At 41.0% G+C, this 21,515-nt stretch overlaps 1 protein-coding gene across 7 annotated transcripts in view; it reads left to right on the top strand.

The window, feature by feature from the left end:
- Positions 1-21,515, top strand: part of LOC122793310 (protein RUFY3-like) — a 1,534,975-nt gene that overhangs the window by 316,846 nt on the left and 1,196,614 nt on the right. For all 7 annotated transcript variants that reach the window (XM_044061194.1, XM_044061195.1, XM_044061197.1 and 4 more), the window contains exon 5: positions 11,102-11,225. In XM_044061194.1, coding sequence (XP_043917129.1) covers positions 11,102-11,225 — 124 coding nt within the window. The remainder of the gene's footprint in view (positions 1-11,101; positions 11,226-21,515) is intronic.

The following is a 21,515-nucleotide window of genomic DNA, read 5'->3' as shown; positions in this document are numbered from 1 at the left end:
TTTAATGATGCTACTACCCCATCTTGCACTCATTTTATTTTCATGTTTGTCGTACCGAATATCTTTATTTTTATATTCCCGGGCTTAACCTGAAAATGGTGCACTTCAATCAGTGTTATACCCTGGCTAACAAATGAAATGAAAGAAATCAAAAAACAAACAAATAAATAAATAAACCATCTAACTGATTTCTGTTAATCCTACTTGTTTGTTACTACCTAGGCAAGTGCCAGTGGAAGAATAACCACCACTCAAATAGGCATCAGATTATTTTTTGCTATTGTCACATGATATCTCACATTCTGGGTAAGCACTCACTTTTATAAGTGATGTAGGCTTTCAGCATTCCCTGCACCTGCTAGAGTGGTGTCAGTCTCTATTAGGCCACAAGACATGTTCAGCAGTGTTTCTTGTGGAACAGTTGAGCAGGTGTAACCTGTTTATTGCTAGAATATCCCATCTGTCGTCTTTAGCACTTACAGTGCTAAATGAGTTTAGGTATGCTGGCTTACATTTAGAATCTTTATGCCATCTTCAAGTGCCCTGAACTACTCCTGTCTCTAGTAACTAATTCTCTTGAATTTTGTCTTTGAGACTAGGACAGATGTGACCTATCTTTAGCAGGACACCATTTATGTGCATAGTGCATTTAATCAGTTTTGCTGTTTTGTATGGCAGGCAGGCAGTGATTCTCAGATGTACACAGTTCCTGCCCAACCTCCCCCAGAATTTTTACAGTTCTCAGAACTGACTCTTAACCGAATTTAGAGCCATGTAAGAACATCAGAATGTTTAAAGGTTCATAGGTATGTGCTAGGCTAGTGGCCTTGGGACCTTTACAAGCCTAGCCATAGGATTACCCTGGCATAGTGCCACCCAACCTTAGTTCCCAGTACTTCTGTTGACTAGAGCCACTGGAGTTACTGGGGTGAATTTTCCATTTCCCATCCACTCATCAAGATTTCTCTAGAAGAGGGTCAGCAAGGTTCTCTGCTTGACATGTGTGGGAAGTCTATTCCACAGGATGGGCAGTCTCTGGGTTATGAACCTGTCTCTTGGGATTTCTTTAGCTGTAGTATTTCTAACAGAGCTGGGTCAGACATGGCTTTGTAAGTCAAGCAGAGATCGCCTCTATGTAGATGATATGAGACAGAGAATAATTGGAGTTTTTTTGGGTCTGTCCATATAGGACAAGTGTTTAAGGCCTAGGATCCTCTTTGTGAGGTACTTTTGCAGCCTCTCTAGTTGCTGCAGGTGACTAGTGAGGTACATGCCAAATGGGGAATTGTACTCGATGACTGGCCTAATGAGGGAAGAGTAGAGGGAGACAATGACCTCTTTCTTCCTGGATGCAAAACCCGTAGTAATGAGATGTGCCACATAGAAGGACTTTCTGACCACAGTGGCAATGTGGTGATCAAAAGAGAGGTTGCTGTTAACCTGTGTTCCCAGATCTCTTCTAACGCCTTCTGTGTTCAGTGAACTACCATTAATGTGGAAATTCATGGGAACCGGGTTTTTCCCAAAGGGGATGACAACATATTTTTTGGAATTGAGATTAAGGCCATGGTTCTGACACCAGTCGTTGTTCTCAGTGAGGCCATTCTGTAGAATGTCAACATCACTTGGGGAGTTAATAATAGCTCCCAACTTGCAATCATTTGCAAACTTTGTCAGACAGAGTCCCTTCATATTGGCCTGGACTTCAGAGAAGTAGATACCAAACAAGAGAGGACCCAGGACCGAACCCTGTGGTACTCCACTCATGACTAGTCAGCAGTCTGACTTGGAGTCAGCTACTTTCACACTGTGGGTTCTATCTGTGAGCCACTTTGCAACCCACCTAGTGATATAGGGGTTGATGCCTAGCTTAGTGAGTTTTCTATGATTCCTGAGTGGGGAATGGTATCAAAAGCCTTGGCTAGATCAAGGTAGGCTGTATGAACCACCTTGCCTTCATACACACCCCTGGTGACTAACTCAAAGAAGTTGACCAAGTTGAGCAGGCATGATCTACCCTTCACAAAACCTAACTGTGTGGGATCCAGAATTTGGAGATTCCCTATAGTCTTGTTTATTAGGTCCATGATGATGCATTCCATAGCTTTGCATATCAGGCTAGTCAGGCTAATGGGGTGATAGTTCCCAGGGTCTGTAGTTGCTCCTCCTTTGTGGAGAGGGATGCCTGTAGCAGTGCACCATTTGGTAGGGACAAAGCCTGAGGTGAGGCTGTGATTGAACAAGGCACACAGGTGAGGTTCCAGTTCACTCTGTAGTTCATGTAGAACACAGCCAGGGATATTATCAGGTCTCATAGAAGCTGTATTCTTGGCATTGGACAGCGCTGTTTTAACCTGTGCAGCAGTAAAACTGGGTGCTTGGCAATCTACTGGTATTGTGATTGGTCCTTTGGGAGGGGGGTAAAGTTGGCGCTGAATCTGTTGGCCAGTATACTGGCAATATCTGTTAGCTCGGTATGGGAGGTACCATTGTGCCATTGCTCAGAGTAAATCTGGGTATTGTTGTGGAGATTCTTTACATAACTATAGAAGGCCTTGTGGCTGTCTTTACTATCTGCTGCTATTCTGTTTTCATAGCTAGCTTTACAGGATTTGATGAGGGATTTTGTTGAGGCTGATAAGGGAGTTTTTCCAGTCTTGGGACTTCACCTTATTCTGCATCAGTTTCCTCCTTCTGTTGCAGAGTTTGTTTATGTCAGGGACCACCAGATTGGCTTCTTTTTTTTTTGGAGGAGAGTGTCTTGATTCTATTGGGTATGGTGAAATCCATGTATTTGTATACATGTTCGTACAATGCACTGGTGTATGATTCAGTGATCATACAACTATTCTCCATTTGCATGTGTGCCATGAAGTTAGCCACCTCTGTTTTGAGGAGCCCAAAGTTAGCTTTGGAGAAGTTTTTCATGGTGGTTACCTTTGCGGCGGTGGGGTGGGAGGGATGTGGATTTCCAAGTTGATTAGTTTGTGGTCAGATCTAACCAGGGAGGAGCTGGCTATTGGTGTAGGGCAACGGTCGCCCATGTCAGTAATGACCAGGTCAAGGATTTTGCTACCTCTAGTGGTGTAAGAACAAGCTGGTCCAGGGCATTCGCATTAAAGAACTCCAGGAAACGTTGGGCAAGTTTATTGGTACATGAGTAGTTTTCGCAGTTAATGGAGAGGTAGTTGAAGTCACAAAGTAAGAGAGTGTTAGGATGGCCCCTAATATTCTCCAGGGTGCTTAGGAACGTGGAGTGTGAGTCTTGGTTGGGGACCTATAAGCAGGCTATGACCTGAATCGCTGTCTTACCCAATGTTAGTTGCACCTGAAGTATCTCTGATGTGTTATGTTGGGCTACCAGTCTGTAGGTGTGCGGATCCTTTATGAATATAGAAACAGCATCACCTTTGGAACTTCGGTCTAAGTTCTGGGGCTGAAAGGTGTGGAATGAGTTATAGCCTTGAAATGCAGGGGTGCTTTCTGCTGCCTTGAACCAGGTGTCTGTTACAGCACAAATGTCTATGATGTTCATCGTGCATACAGCTGCAGTAATCACAGATGGGTTTTCTGCCGTCAGGCAGGTCCTCGGTCGGCCGAATTCCAAAGTCTAGGTCTGGCGTCGGTTGCTGTCGCTTTCTTTCCTGACGTCAGTGAGGCAGGGGTATATAAGACACAGCCGACGCCATTTTCTTCAGTCTTTTTTGCCACGCGGTGCCCGAAGCAGAAGCAGTTCGCAAGTGCCGGTCGGCCAGCTCCTGAATTTACGAAAAATTGGAAACCGAAGTCTTCATTAAAGCTAAGTACCCTGTTGGGGAAACTTTTCTTGCCTCAGACCGATGTCAGAAAAAGTTAACAATTGTATTTCTTGTGGGAAGCAAATACCGCATAAGGATTTCCATTCCCTCTGCATACCTTGTTTAGGCCCAGAACACGACGTCTCGGGCTGTCGCTTTTGCGCTACTTTCAATAAACGCACTATTAAGCGTCGGGCGGAGTTCGGCCAACACTTTTTTGGTAAAGCCTTTGATTATAAAATGTCGTCGGAGAGTCCGACTACCGTTTTGTCCAAAAAACGCAAGGACAAGGACTGACACGCGAGGTCCGCGGTCCCCACCGACACCACACCAAAACTGGCTACACGTGGTCCGGTTCTCAGCGAGACGCTTATGCAGTCCCTGACTACCGACGACACTTCTTTGGCGGTGTCTTCTGTAACCGAGACTGCAGGTACCTCGGCCCATACCCAGACTACAACCACCGAAGCCACTGCGAGTGTTGAGCCTCCTAATGTGGACAGGTCCACTTCCACCCATGGTGTCTTTAGACCCTCATCTTCCTTTTCCATTAAGGCCTTTACTAAGTCCAAATCAGCCAGGCATCCCAAGAGGCCTGTTGCACAGGGCCCATCTCCAGGCCCCATACCTAAAAAGCAGATGCTTAAAATGGGTGAGGATTTAATTAATCTTATCAGGGGTTCCCAACCCCCTCCAGACAAGAGACCCAGAGTGGAGGAAGATTCTCCCTCTTCTGATCAGGGCTCCATTTTTTCAGATCATTCTGATGTAGAGGAACACTCTTACTCCCCTTTTGAAGATTCTGATGCAGAGCAGTCTATTCCTTCTGTATCTCCTCCTGAGGATTTTTCTTTTGGGGAAACCTTGCACACCTTGAGGGAACACTTCCATTGGGAAGGCCAAGACTTTTCTGATTCCAAGAAAAGACTTAGGGAATTTCTTTTATTACCTCAACACAGACCTCTGGCGATACTTCCTGTCTTGGACATACTTGATGATGTTTATTCGGAGGCTTGCCTTAATCCAGATTCCCTGCCTCCTGCCCCAGTCAAGCCTGATAGGTACTACAGAGCTCCTAACTCTCACCAATTTCTTTACAAAAGCCATAATGCTGACCCTGAAACCATTTCTCAAGGCCCCAAGGGAATGAAGGCCTCTACTGCTAAGAATCCACTACCTTCCAAAAGAGAGTCAAGATCCTTAGAAACGTGGGGAAAAAAGGTATATACCTCGGCCACCCTAGCCATGAGGGCCTTAAATTGTCAGTTTCATATGCTTAAATATCAGCAGTTTCTGTTATCACAATTAAGAAATAAAATGTCTCAACCTGAACAACCAGATTTGAAGGAGTTGCAGGATATGATGCATAGTGCAGAACAAGTGGGTAAACACACCTTACAATGTGGCTATGATGCCCTAGAGGCCTCAAGTAGAGCTGCTGTTACAGGATCAGTCATTCGTAGACATGCATGGCTTAGGAACAAATCTTGCCTGATCATGTGAAAGCTAAACTACTAGATGCTCCTTTACAAAAGGATGTGCTATTTGGTACTAATGCTGAGGAGATACTACGGAAACTGGAAGAAAAAGCCAAATCTATGCAATCTGCCAAAGCTTTTCTACAGGTTCAACCACCACGTTTTAGCAGAAATTGGCCTTCTAAAAACTGGTCCTTTCCAGCCACGGACAAGCCCCAAAGAGGTAGATACAGGCGCACAAGGGGCAGAGGACAATCACAAGGATCATATAGAGGCAGGCAATGGCAAACTCCAGCACCAAGAGGTGGCGAAGACAGTGCACAACAATACAGGAAACAAACTCAATGACTTCCTCCTTTCCATGCCAAGCAAGTCTCAGCTGGCAGCACCCTTGGGAGGAAAGCTGGCATTATTTACAAGAAATTGGCATATTGTCACAACAGACAAATGGATCCTGGATGTTATAAACAGAGGCTACAGATTTCATTTTCACACTCTTCCAAAAATGAGAGGCATGCCAAACCTGCCACACAATCAAAGGGCAGAGGCACAACTACAAATTGCAAAGCTCATAGACATGAAAGCTATTCAAGAGGTACCTACTCACGAACAAGGTCAAGGTTTTTATTCCAGGCTATTTCTGGTACCAAGGAAAGGAACTGACTGGAGACCCATTTTGGACTTATCCATCCTAAACACATTCTTACTGCACCAAAATTCAAGATGCTCACATTACAGCAGCTTCTTCCCATGCTGGGCAAGGAGTTTTGGCTGGTAACATTGGACCTCAAGGAGGCATACCTGCATGTCCCAATCAGACAAAGCTGCAGAAGATACCTCAGATTTCTTGCAGGTTCGATCCACTATCAATTCTCTGCATTGCCCTTTGGCTTATCTACTGCACCCAGAGTATTCACGAAATGCCTGGCATCAGTAATTGCCTACTGCAGACTTCAAGGGATACAAATTTACCCTTATTTGGACGACTGCCTGATCCAAGCGGACAGCAAGCACATACTTCTGGAACATCTGGCTTATGCAACACGGTTACTGAATTCTCTGGGATACACAATCAACAAAGAGAAATCCAGGCTAACACCATCTCAGAAAATAACTTTCCTGGGTGCCAACTTGGACACAAACACCCAGATGGCCTATCTTACGCCAGAAAGACAGGGGCAACTAACTCAGTACTTCAAAACACTAGCAAATTGTACCAGGCTTACTGCAAGGAAAATACTGCAGGCTCTGGGCTTCATGGCATCTTGCATTCTTTTAATCCCATGTGCAAAGTTGCATATGAGGAAACTTCAATGGTACCTAAAAAACCTATGGTCTCAACACAGCCACAGTTTGGAAACAATAATACCAATAATTCCATGTTTGCAAAAGGAATTTCTATGGTGGGCCCAAGCATGTCAAACAAACACAGGTCTCCCATTCTGCAAGCCTCAAGCAAATCAAGTCATCACAACAGACGCCTCAGATTACGCCTGGGGCACATGACAGACAGGTGCATTCAGGGCAAATGGTCCCAAAAGGAAAAGCACCTTCACATCAATCAAAAGAAATGCTAGCAGTGATAAATGCAATTACAGCTTTCAAGGACCTCCTGCATCCAGGACAATTATTGATAAGAACAGACAACACCACAGTAATGTGGTACATAAACAAACAAGGAGGAACACATTCATATCCCCTGTGCAGACTAGCCATGACACTTTGGAACTTGGCTCTGGAATGGCAAATCGAACTTCAAGCACAGTACTTGCCAGGTTTGGAAAACACGCTGGCAGACAATCTAAGCAGAAATATGACAGATCCACACGAATGGAAGTTGCATCCTCAAGTGTTTACAAAGATAATCCAAGCGTGGGGGAGGCCAGACATAGATCTCTTCGCCTCCCACAGGAATCATCAATTGGAAAAGTTTTGTTCAAGGACCTTTCATCCAAAGGCCTGCAGAGTGGACGCCCTTTCATTCAGTTGGACAGCATGGACAGTTTACGCTTTCCCACCTCTGCCTCTTCTGCCCAAGGTGCTCTTGAAAGCAAGAGCAGACAGACCGAAGATGATACTGATTGCTCCAGACTGGCCAAGACAACACTGGTACCCACACTTGAGGAGCCTAACACATACTCCTCCCTGGCCCCTACCTCTAATGCCTCTTCTGCTGACTCAGCACAGCTACAAAACTCTTCACAGTCAGCTGAAAACACTCAATCTCGCTGCATGGAAAATTCCTTAACACCACAACAGACCCTACTCCTCAAAGAGGTACAGGATGTCATTTTGGAGGCCAGAAGGCCATCTACTAGAAAGGCTTACTCCGCAAAATGGAAACGGTTTTGCTCTTGGAATGAGAAAAAAGGCCAGGACCCTAGAAAACTGAATTTGCCTCAGGTATTACAGTATCTAGCTGAGCTGCTGAACAGTGGACTTTCATTTTCCTCCATAAAAATCCATGCCTCAGCCATTTCTGCAGAATTCAACACGGATCCACCCTTATTCTCTCACCCACTCTTAAGACAGTTCCTCAGAGGGGCTAAGAATATAAGACCACCAAGGAAACAATCAGTGCCAGCCTGGGATCTTAATTACATTCTAGAAAAATTAACATTGCCTCCCTTTGAACCAGCTGCCTCAACGGATTTGCAATATTTGTCCTGGAAAACAGCTTTCCTTCTGGCCATTACCTCAGCTCGTAGGGTTTCAGAACTACAAGCCCTCATGGCTGTGCAGCCTTTTCTCATCTTCCATCAGGACAGGGTTTCCCTTCGAACCAACCCGTCATTTATGCCTAAAGTGGTATCCAGGGTAGCTTTAAATCAAGCCATACACTTACCTACCTTTTACCCCAATCCTCAAAACAAAGGGGAAAGGCTGCTACACTCCTTAGACATCCATAGACAGCTACGTTATTATTTGGACAGAACAAAGCCTTTCAGGAAATCAGAACAACTTTTTGTGTCCTATGCTGTAGGAGCTCAAGGGAAGCCAGTTACCAAACAGACAATTTCAAAATGGATAGGCCACTGCATACGGTTTTGCTACTCCTATCATGGAAAATCTGTCCCTACAGGCATCAGATCCCACTCCACCAGGGCCACAGCTACCTCTACAGCCTTCCTCAGAGGAGTTCCTACCAAAGATATTTTGGAGGCAGCCACTTGGAGTTTTGTGCATACCTTCACAAAACACTACCACCTGCCTTTATATTCCAAAACTAGAGCAGGCTTTGCCACTGCTGTGTTGCAGGGCATTCTGGCTCATCCCAGTTCCACCTAGTGCCTACCACCCTGTGCATAGCTTTGGGATTCTACCCATCTGTGATTACTGCAGCTGTATGCACGATGAACATAGTACAGTTTTGTACCTACCATAAATGTAGATGTTCGAGTGCTAATACAGCTGCAGTACAGTTTACCCTCCCTCCTTCCCCTCTTGGTAAAGGCCTAGGGCCTAACCCCTTTTCATACAACCTGATTGGGTTATCCTTCTATGGTATATTTGCTTGCAACTACTGATTTTTGATTATATTGCATTGCATGTATATAAATATAATTTATGTATTGCCTTCCTACTGGGGGCACCTGACATCTGGGGCAAGAAAAGACTGAAGAAAATGGCGTCAGCTGTGTCTTATATACCCCTGCCTCACTGATGTCAGGAAAGAAAGCGACAGCAACCGACGCCGGACCTAGACTTTGGAATTCGGCCGACCGAGGACCCGCCTGACGGCAGAAAACCCATCTGTGATTACTGCAGCTGTATTAGCACTCGAACATCTACATTTATGGTAGGTACAAAACTGTACTTTCTCCATTTTAAGGAGTGCTTCGAGTGAGTGTATTTTGAGATTTAGACTTCTAGCGTTGAGCAGCATGACCCTTAGATTGCATTTGTTTGTAGCTGTTACGGTGGTAATTTGGTCTTTGGAACACCAGCTAAAAAGGGCACTATAGGGGTGGCAAGAGTCTTGGCCAGTATCCGGACGCCCAGGGGTGACAGATGCAGGCCATCTCTGGCAAAGCATCGAGGTCTGTCAATCATGTAATCCCAGGCAGGCAGATACTGGATCCCCTTAGAATGACACCAGAAACTTAGCTTATTGTTGAAATCAGTCATTGTCTGTTGTACTGTGGTATCATTCTGGGTGATGGTGGGATGTTGCTCAGGGCTAGGGTCATACCTGCCTGGGCTACATAATCCGAGAGCTACTCCAGGGAGGTACATCTCAGATCATTCACATCCACATGTACAATGACAGAGTCATATTTGTACCTGTTGTTGATGGACCTGAGTGTGTGCATTATGTGATGGATCCAGGCACCTATGACTAGTGTGTTGGGCATTCTGTTTTGCCTTAGGGGCTTTGGTTGAGTGGCACACTGTTTAGGAGAGTTATGTGTCTTGTTATTAGTGTTGTGTTGTGGTGATAGAGTGCATTTCTGCCTTGGAGGTCTCTGCTGCTTGAGTAGATTTTTATTGAGAGCCTCAGCGAAGGTGGGTGTATGGTTTGTGTTTTTATGTGAAGGCAGTGTTGGTGTGTGTTCTGGAGGGCTATGTGTTCCATGTGGTGTAGTGCAAGTGTCTACCTTCTCCTCTTGACCAGCTGTTCTGGTCTTGGATGGAGAGTGCGTGGCTTCCAGTTTGGATATATAAGTGCATCTCCCACAAGTCTGAGTGTTAGGAAGTAAGAGGAGAAGGTTGTTGGTGTACATGAGGCAGTTGCTACATTGCCTCAGGATGCCCAAGTTCACCAGGTTAATAGGAGAAAGCACAGGGAACTGACCTTTAAACATGTCTGGAGGGGTGGGCATTGATAATAAGTACTGCATCTATTTCCTTGTAGAATGTTTAGTGTTGTTAGCACTTTTGTGTGATGTAATAATTGCTACAAGAAGTCTGGTAAAGTGCTAAACTAAAAAGCTAGTATAAGTGCAGGAGAGGAGACAACTAGTAGATCTAAGGGACAATTTGAAGAGCAGACTTTGGCACCAGTCAGAAGCTTACAAACAGTCCTGGATACAGCAAGTTTGTATCTGGACTAGACTAGTTACAGGAAAGTCAGGAAACAAGCTCAAAAGCGGGCTTTTAAGCCAGAAAGTTGAGAGAGATGGAAAAACTGCCCAAACAGCCAATGAACTACAATTTCTGGGCAGAAACCACTCCTCTTGTGGTAGATAGGCTACCTAGTGCTTACCACTCCCACATTTACCCTGTGTGTATTACTAGTGAATTGCACTATACCACAGTTTATTACCTTAAACTTTAGTTTTTGAGGGGAAGAATGCTTCAAGTACAATATCTTGGGATCCATTGCATGTGTATGCTATTTAATGATTTAAGTTTTCATATTTTTTTTTAAATAGCTCAAGTGAAACAGACAGCACTGCTTAATCTAATCAGAAAACTCACAGCTGGATAAAAAATGAGTGGTTACTGACATAGTGCAAGCAGCTGTTTATAAACCATTAAAATAATTTATTGTGTATATTTTGATTGATAAAATCCCATATAAGGCCTAGAATCTAATCAATAAGACACTTTAAATGTTACAGTTTGCCAAGCAGTTTGCCATTTATACTCTTTTAGTAACACTTGTGATAATAGAGATGTGAAAATTTGTTTGAACTGTGAGGAGATAACCTGACTTTGTCAAAAGGATCAGGACTGCAACCCCTGCAATTTAAAGTGAAGACTTCTTGAGCTCCATCTAAGAAAGTAAATTTAGTAGTTTAGGATTGTTAAGTTAAATATGTTTGAAACATAGTGCCATTCAATCCAAATGACATTGCCTATTTTTATTTATCTTGCTTGCAGCGAATTTTATGATTCTAATGCTCTTATGATGGAAGAAGAAGGTGCAGTGATTGCTAGCTTGTTACTAGGGCTGAATGTCATTGACGCCAACCTCTGTATGAAAGGAGAAGACCTTGATAATCAGGTAATTCAAGGCTGTGATTTTACACGATAACTGTAAATGCGCAAATGGCCCAAACATTTTAATTTGAATGATTAATAAATGAAACTGGACTGTAGTGTTTCTTTTCATATTGAAAATTGTTGTATAACACTGTTTTGCTTTTTTTGGGTTGCGGCGGAGGGAGTTTAAATTAGTATGTTATGAATTATGCACTATGTTTCATTTGAATTATGCACTATGCTTCATCTTTTAATTTCTTGGAATATACTTTCATGGAAATCATATGATATACTGGAATTATGTTCTAGATGTTCCTGTTGCTGAGTTGATTTCATTTAAGAGGTCAAGCTAAGCTATCTTTCATATTTTATGTCAGTAATATTAGTACACAGACCAGCATCTATCTATCTGTCCAACACTAAAAACCATTCTACACAATTATGTTCTCAATCTGTCATTGTGATCCAATGGCCAAAAACTCCTGTCTGTCTACAAACCTAGCAAATCAGCTGGGCATTGTCTGTACTCGTACAAGATTGCAAAGGCCTGGAACTGTATCTAACAGGTCATCACCCTCCCTCCCATCATTCAAAACCACTCAGAAAGACTTCCTGATGAAAACCTTGCTTTGTTCTTACTCAAAAGCAGGATAAACTATATCCCTAAATGAGAACATGTACCTTTTCATTCCTTATATCTCCTTACTCTCCCTTCTTCACTTACATCTTACTTCTATCAAATTCTCTTCCCCGACTTTCTCTCTAAATTAGGCTAACTTACCTTTAATTTCTATACAAACTCTCTCTAATTTTTTCTAAATATTAAATGATTGTCATATAATTTGTAGTAATTATTAACCAATGTTTTATATTATGTCTAATTTGTTATAATTCTTTAAACTGCAGATGTTTTTGTTTTATTTCTGAAGATGTAAAATTGTTTTCTTAAAATGTTTTGTAGTATTTGAAGCTTTTCTCCCCAGGCCTCCACTAAAAATGGGTTCTACCCAGTCGGATTTTCCCAGTAATCAAATGTCAATAAATAAATACATAAATAATCCAGGAAATATGATCAGAGACTAAAATAGTATGGGTTGCAGACAGACAGACAGTGACACAGTTGTTTGTGGGTAAGATTAATACTTATTCCAGAAGGAAGCATGTTTCTAGTGAATTTCATTGAAGGAACAGCAGTTAACAGTGCTCTACCTCCAACATCTACTCACTTATCCCATCAACGCCCAATAAAATTACCTAAATCTCAGTACAAATTCAAACTCCTTATACTAATAGTTATCCTAAGAAGAAATGTTGACTCCAACTCAACTGCCACCACACTGTCATGCCTACTAATAAATATACAAAGCCTCCAAAGCAAACTAGACCAGATAAGCACATTACTTTCACAACATAGCCCATATCTTATAGCTATAACCAAATCCTGGATTAAAAAGGACAATCCACACTTACACCACTTTTTCCCACAATATAATTGCTACTTAGATGCTTGATGCTTTACGTGGCCTAAAAACCTGTGGTATTGCTCTCCTATTTAAATCACATCTAACTGTACAAGTTATAGCCAAGACCATGCACACTCAGGTACTCTCCCAATTGACTTCTAATAAAAAACTACGCATTTGAAAACAATCCAGTTTATCTTTTAGTATCTCCCTTCTCAGTCTACTCCAGTAAAGTTCCAAAACATTATTTAAGATATAAGATCTTAGATAAGTAACAGAAACCAACCTCATTCTATTAGGTAATTTTGCGTTAAATCTGATTCATACTAAGTAACATGGAATCACAGGCTTCTCAACTGTCCATAAGCTCAAACTGCTATTATGACATCCTATCCAATCTTACCTCATAACCAACAACCACATCCTCCTAGAGTTAGTCACTACTGACAACCCCTCCTTAGTCTCTGACATTAATATCCACCCTCCATCCATTAGTGATCACTGCCAGTAAGCTTCACTATACATGCTCCCCACCTAAAAATTCCTTTTAAATTAATTACAGGTGGTGGTGCTGCGGTAGCGTTGTCACCTCACAGTAAGACATTGTCCTGTTCGATTCTCAGCTAGAGCATCTTCTGTGTGGACACATGCGTGAATGGGTGTACCTTTGTTGAAGGTTGTGCATCAGGGCCGGCAACTCGGCATGTAAAAATATACTGCCAATCATTAGCGGACCGGAGTTCCGCTGTGGCGACCCCTAAAAGCTGAAAGACACAACAACCTTTCAACCAAAGGAAGTCTTCAGCATCAACAAATGCAAAGAAACTCTTTGCAAAACAGACTGGTCAATAATCTTGAAAGTAAATGACCCTAATCTAGCAGTAGAGCTTCTCACTAATATAGTCAAAAATCTCCAAGATTCCAGTTTACCTGTAATGTTTTGACTATACAGGCCAAGAAAACATAATCTAGCAATAGAGCTTTTCATTAATATAGTCAAAAATCTCCAAGATTTCAATTTTCCTGTAATGTTTTGACTATACAGGCCAAGAAAACATAATTGGCCAGCTAATGAACTTAAATCACTTTTAAAACTCTGAGATGACATGTGGCATACATGAAAAAGCAGCCAATGCCCATCAATTGATAAAAATGTTCTCAACTCTGAAACCTCCTAAGACAAATTGTAAGAAGAAATTAAAGCCAAAAGCTGAAGAAAGAAAACAAAACTCCCTAATTAGCTCCCCCTAAACAATTCTGGAAGAAAGTAAGTCAGCTAAAGGAAAGAAACTCAAAACAAGACCATAAAATATGACAGCAACATTTTCACCATCAGGGTTTCTTTCAGAGTTTCCCTTCCTACCCGTCTCTTCCATAACTGACTCACGTCCCACCAATCCACCTGAACTTACTCTCTACTTTATACACATCAAAACAAAATACATAGAATCACTCCTTGAACAAATAAGAACTGACAGCCCACCAGGTTTAGATGGCCTTCATTCTTGGTTCATCTACCATTAAAGTGACCCCCTTAAAATTCCCCTATAACATATATTTACTCTGTGCCTTACTCAAAGTGCAATACCAAACATTTGGAAAGTAGCTATAATAAACCCTAACTGTAAGCAACCAAACCCCATTAAAACTTCTCAATACAGACCACTCTCTATGCTCACTATACTAGGAAAGATTCTAGGGAAAATCACCCACTCACAGCTGAGCCATGCATTCATACCTACAACCTCTTCTCCCTGCAAATAACATGGCTTCTGGTCAAGTCACAGTATACAAACAGCCCTACTCACCATCACTGATGAAATGCTATTAGGCATGGATAAATGGCGACTCACTGATACTATCTTTATAGATATTATTAAAATATCTGATTTACTAAAACTTATTTTATTTTTATTTAACATTTGTTTACCAGGATGGTCTGACTGGACAACAGTGTCCATTTTCAGTGAAGGCCCAAGGAGAAAAGCTCCAGCAAAGTGCATTTTTACTAATACATGTCTAGCACAACAAAGAAAAGTTTAGTATACAGCTTATATGTATCTACTTACAGTCTAGCAGAGATCAGTAAAGCAATTTATATACGTAGGAGATTAATCAACAAAATGAGAGAGATTAACATGAGAGATGAGATTAACACATAAATAAAGTATACATGCAGTACAGCATGTGTTAGAATTTCTTAAGCCTCTACAGTATATTTAATATGTCATCTGACAGAATACAGTTTACAGCTGCGAGGAAGACAAGGGGATATAGGTAAGGGAGAAGGAGGTTACAGGAGTTATAGAGTGGTTAGAAGTGTAGTTAGAGGTTATATCTGAGTGAGGAAGACAAGGGGCTAAAGGTACAGGAGAAGGAGGTTACAGGAGTTATAGAGTGGTTAGAAGTGTAGTTAGAGGTTATATCTGAGTGAGGAAGACAAGGGGCTAAAGGTACAGGAGAAGGAGGTTACAGGAGTTATAGAGTGGTTAGAAGTGTAGTTAGAGGTGTAGTTAGAGGTTATATCTGACTGAGGAAGACAAGGGGATACAGGTAAGGGAGGAGGAGGGTACAGGAGTTATAGAGTGGATATAAGTGTAGTTAGAGGTTATATCTGAGTGAGGAAGACAAGGGGATATAGGTAAGGGAGGAGGAGGTTACAGGAGTTATAGAGTGGATAGAAGTGTAGTTAGGGGTTATATCTGAGTGAGGAAGACAAGGGGATATAGGTAAGGGAGGAGGAGGTTACAGGAGTTACATAGTGGATAGAAGTGTAGTTAGAAGTTATATCTGAGTGAGGAAGACAAGGGGCTATAGGTAAGTAAGGAGGATGTTACAGGGGTTATAGAGTGGATAGAAGTGTAGTTGGAGGTTATATCTGAGTGAGGAAGACAAGGGGATATAGGTAAGGGAGGAGGAGGTTACAGGAGTTATAGAGTGGATAGAAGTGTAGTTAGAAGTTATATCTGAGTGAGGAAGACAAGGGATATAGGTAAGGGAGGAGGAGGTTACAGGAGTTATAGAGTGGATAGAAGTGTAGTTAGAGGTTATATCTGAGTGAGGAAGACAAGGGGATATAGGTAAGGGAGGAGGTTACAGGAGTTATAGAATGGATAAAAGTGTAGTTAGAGGTTATATCTGACTGAGGAAGACAAGGGGATACAGGTAAGGGAGGAGGAGGGTACAGGAGTTATAGAGTGGATATAAGAGTAGCTAGAGGTTGTATCTGAGTGAGGAAGACAAGGGGCTATAGGTAAGGGAGAAGGAGGTTACAGGAGTTATAGAATGGATAAAAGTGTAGTTAGGGGTTATATCTGAGTGAGGAAGACAAGGGGATATAGGTAAGGGAGGAGGTTACAGGAGTTATAGAGTGGATAGAAGTGTGGTTAGAGGTTATATCTGAGTGAGGGACAGTTATCCAGGGTTAATATAGGAGCAGAGCCAGGTAGATGTTAGGTGATCTTTTAGTAGTTTCTTAAACTTGGTGGTGCTGGAGATGGATCTAATATCAATGGGGAGGGAGTTCCAGATTTTGGCAATACTGTTTGAATATAGCGAGTCACCAGCATTATTGCTACTTGTAGTGATGTTTACTAGGTTTTTATTATTGGAGCGCAGGGTCCAGTTATGAGAATAGTTTGTAAGTAGACCTTTGAGAGCGGGTGTTTTTTCCGGTTGGTTGAGCTAGTTAAAAATTAGTAGATTGGGGAATTCTAGCCATGAGAGTTCTTTGAGAGGTTGTCAGTGATGGGATCTATAGCTGGCATCTGAGGCGAACTTTGCTATTTTATTATAGCAGCTATCTAGTTTGTTTATGTAAGTTTTCTTGAGGTTAGTAAGGATGGGAGATGCATATACGAGTGTGGAGAGAAGGTGTGTTCTGGCAATGAAGATTTTAGATCCGTCTGTGAGGAAAAGTTTTTTCCCATATAGGCTACCCATTTTTATGGACTTTTTTGATTGTTTGATTTATGTGGAGCTCAAAGTTCATGTTTTGGTCTATTACTACTCCCAATATTTTAGTGTGGGAGACTGGGGTAATGATAGTATTGTTTGCTGAGGTGATTCTGAATAGTGAAGAGGGGTCTGGGGATCTTGTAAGGTGAAACGGGATGAGTTTTGTTTTGTTGGGATTGAGTATTAACTGGGCATTGGTTAGCCAGTTTCTACTTTAGAGAAGGCTTGCTGCGTTATGTCCTGGAGATGGTGGAGTGCTGAGGCTGCACAAATTAAGGTAGAGTCATCAGTTTGTGTTGTATTAACATGGCTTCATTAGTGGCAATATGTAGGCTATTAGTGAATATTTTGAAGAGAAGAGGGCCAAGAATGGATCCTTGTGGGACCCCTAAGGTGACTGACAGCAGTCGGGAGAGGGAGTTACCCCATTTGGCTACTTGCTGCTTCCCTATAAGATAGCTTTGGAACCAAATGAGTGTGGAGTGGCTGGTTTTAAATTCTGATAGTGTGTTTAACAGTCTGGAGTGTGAGACTGTGTCAAATGCTTTTGAGAGGTCCAGAAAGATAGATGAGATCAGGTTACCTTAATTAATGAGAAGGTTGACAGAGATAGCGAAGCTTAGAAGGGCAGTGGCTATACTATGGCATGGGTGGAATCCATGTAGAGGTTTGCATAGTAGATTGTTAGTCAGCAGATAGTGGAGGAATTGGGTATGGATGCATTTTTCCAGAATTTTTGATAGTGGAGAGAGGATAGAAATTGGACTGTAGTTGAAAAGCTCTATAGAACTGTTGCCTTTATGTAGTGGAATGATATGGACTGTTTTCAAGATAGTTGGCATCCTGTTGTTCAGTGATGCAGCCAGTATAAGGATGGAGACAGGGTACGTGATGGCTTCTGCAGCGATTTTGAGACAGTCTGTGGGTAGGTTGTCTGCAGCTAGGGTTGTTGGTTTGAGATTTTTGAGCTATTTTTAATGGTGGCATTAGGAATAGGTTGTAGCGAGAAGTTATTGTGATTTTGTGTTGGAGAGAGAAGTGTGAGGGAGAGGCTAGTGTTTGTTACTTTGAGTACATAATTGGTGAAAATGTTGTTAAACTGTGTGGGTATGTCATCTATGGTGGTGTCAGTGTTTGGGGAGGGGGTAGTGATTTGACCAGGCTGAAGGATTTTCTTGATTGCTGACCAGAACTTTTGTGGGTTTCCTTGGTGTTTTAGTTATATTTTAGCATAATATTCTTTTTTGTCTTGTCTAATACATTTTTTTGGCAGAATGTCTTAGTTCTAGGTATTTCTGATGGTTGGTTAGTGATTAGTTATGCTGCCAGTTGTCCTAGGCTTTGTCACTTGCTTTTAGTAGAGCTCTTGTTTCTTTGGTTAGCCATGGGGTGTAATTGGGTTTTATCCTAATTGTTCTAGGTGGGGCAAGCTTATTTAGGTTGCTAAGGAAGGTGGAGTTAAATAACTCCATTGTCTTGTCTAATGGGAGGTATTTGAGAGGTGCCCATTTGAGTGTCTATATGAACTCTTGGGGACTGATTTTTTTTAGGTTGGGTTGATTGATCAGTATCCAATCTAGGACTGATTCTTTTTTTGATGTTTTGTTTATCCTGGTAGTGTGTTGGATTAGTTGGGAGAAGCCATACAGAGAAATTTGGTTTGTGGATGGGTTTGAGTTACAGGAATACCAACTGTTATTAAAGTCTCCAAGTATAATTGTTGCTTGGGGAAGGACCTTATTTGCTCATTATAGAATATGCTCTAGGACAGGCATATTATTCCATGGTGGGATGTAGACACCTATTATGTTTATTTGCTTTTTTGGAATTAAGTAAAAGTTTAGTTAATAGTATTTCTGCATTAGTGACATTTGGTATGCTTATGTCTATAGCTTTGAGGGTTAGATTATTTTTGTATAGTATGGCTACAACTCTGCCTCTTTTTCCTATTCAGTCTTGTCTATGTATGTTATAGCCAGGGGGTGTTATCTCATTGTTAGGGATTGCTGATTTTAAGCCTTGTTTCTGTTAAGACAACTACATCGGGTGAGTAGTGTGAGAGGGTGGTGTGGATATCTGATCTTGTGGATTCCAACGTTGTCCTTTAATACCTTGTTAAAATAGGCATCGGCTTAGACACTCAGCACAGTTTCAAAAGTTTTGTGACAAAGTTAATTCCTCTTTCTCTTGGTCATCTTCAAAGAGGGGTTTCAAAGGGCCATATTTGCCTCCATTCTATTCCCTGTCTTTAATGAACTGTTTGCTAATTGACCTACCCTTCTTCCCGTGTTGCTATATCCTGATGTCATGGTCTTATTGCACTCAAATCACTCCCCTCACTAATCTTCAAAAAGATCTCCAGGCAGACTTCCATTCGCTGATCTGCGGGAAACAAAGTTGGTCCATCATCAAGAAACCTTTTGTCTTGTCCAGGTAATGTTTGAGTTTACTGTACATGTCCAAAGTATGCAGAATTCTCTCCCCCGTTTTTGAGTTCAGGGAAGAACACAGGGAGGTAGATAGTATGATTCAAAGTAAACTGAGGGACAAATTTGAGGAAGAAGGTACAGTTGGTTGGTTGTAAGACTTACCATGTCCTTATGGAATATCAAGAAGGGCTGAAAAGACATGAGGGCTTGCAACTCATCTAGCAGAAGTCAAAGCAAGTAAAGCTGTCTTCCAAGTAAGAAATTTCAGGGAAGAACTGGCTACAAGTTCAAAGAGACATAGTGATACTTTCACCAACACAAAATTAAGATCCCAGGATGGACTAACCTGTTTTCTATGTGATCTGCTTTGTAAAAGCCCTTTCAAAACTGACTTGGAAAAGAGAAAAAATGGGATCTAATGACAGATAAGCAGAAATGGCCAAAAGGTGCACTTTGATAAAAGTGTAAGAAAGGCAATTTCAGCAGTTCATTCAGGTACTGGAAAACAAAGCAAGTGGTATCAGTGTCCAGATTTGGTTGAGTACTTTGATAGCCTTTCTTCGGGCCTTTCTTTCTTTGAGGTTTATGCATTTGTACTTGAAATGAGACTCTCACATTCTCTATACTTTGTTATCATAAGAAAATGCAACCCCCAGCTATGCAAAAATCTGAAATGTCTCTTTCTCTCTATATGTGTGTGTATATATATATATATATATATATATATATATATATATATATATATGTATGTATATATATATATATATATATATATATATATATATATATATATATATATATATATATATATATATATATATATATGTATGTATATATATATATATATATATATATATGTATATATATATATATATATGTATATGTATATATATATATATATATATATATATATATATATATATATATATATATATATACAGTTACAAATATACCATAAAAATGTTTTTTGCAGGAGGGCAAGCCCCCTGACCCCCCCACTCCACACGCCACACCTTTACTTATATAAAATAACTATGGTTGCACAATCGTGGATAAAAGAAAACATACCATGTACAGTGAATCAGTGCTAGTACACAAACATCTGCAAATCGTAGAGTAAAGCATGAAAATGACCATTTCCATTGGTGCATAGGCTAGCTGCTCTTGTGGCATTTTAAAACTAGCAAATTTTCCTTTCAAAGGTGAGAATCAAACACTGTACCTTGGGACTGTGGAAACACCTTGACAATTATACCAACGCCCAACCCTGCTCCCATAGTCTCACCTCCCTACTAACTCCTACGATCTGAAGTGACACCATCACATACTATCTATAAAAGTCTAGACTTTTCTATCAGTTGTGATTCAGCCAAATGAGTTCAATCATTTGTGATTCAGTTAAATGACATACATGGCCAAGATCCACATATGTGTGTATGTATATATTTATATATGTTGTAGTGGGTAAATGACACTGGAGTTAGAGTTCTTAAGATCGTACACTTTTATTTACAGTGACAAATAAGCAAATTAAACAAGCTTTACTTCTTAACAAGAAAACACAATGTTTAGTAATTCAGTTAGCTTTTACCATCAACACAAAGGCTTCAGTCTCTGTTAAAATCCAGGTATTTCTTCATGTTGGCCTTCAGGTATCCTTCTCAACCTCATTCGTTAAATCCTCCAGCTGGAGGATTTCTTGCTAAGAAGGAAAATTGATTTAAGAATATTTATACTGGTAAACTTCTCCCTACACAATGAGAGATAACACTTGACTTTTGCTCATCTACAGCCATCATTTTTAAGATCATTACAGCAACTGTTTCCATTTTAGTTTCTGATGTTGTATGTTATTCTATGGTAGCTGGTTTATGCTTCCTGAGTTAAATGGTACCAGAAGCTTTAAGCCACCTTTCCTGATGGATAAATACATGTTCAAGTCATGTGTTCAGCTATCAAGTATACACACAAAAAAAAGCATTTTTACAAGAAAAATACAGCAGATTTAATGTTAATTAACATCCACTTTGCCACAATGTTTATATCAGCAATTAACAACTCAAACAATCAGTCCTTACACAGTCAATTGCAAACAATTGGCTATGCTATGGTCAAACACATACACTTTAGTGGTACACACACACACACACACACACACACACACACACACACACAATCGCAAGTGCAAGCAAAACAGACTTGATTGTGTGATCAGTAAATAGAAATCAAATGCACAAAACCGTAAACAATGTATGCTGTGTGTGTGTTGTGTTTCGGGAGGGGGGCTCTGCCACCAAAGTCTCCAACATGGGGACTCTGTCCTCCAATTCCGTTTCTTAAATATATTAACATTATTGTGGCGCAATCACTGTATAAAATAAAACATGACTCTACATCAAAGGTGAGCATCAAATGAGCAGATGTGTAACTCCATTTCAGTATCAACAGTCAATGAACTTCTAT

The sequence above is a fragment of the Protopterus annectens genome, chromosome 2.part0 (assembly GCF_019279795.1).
Source record: "Protopterus annectens isolate FY-2018-M chromosome 2.part0, PAN1.0, whole genome shotgun sequence".
Taxonomy (NCBI): Eukaryota; Metazoa; Chordata; order Ceratodontiformes; family Protopteridae; genus Protopterus; species Protopterus annectens.
Note: the sequence above shows the minus strand (reverse complement) of the source record. Positions and strands in the feature narration are given on the sequence as shown.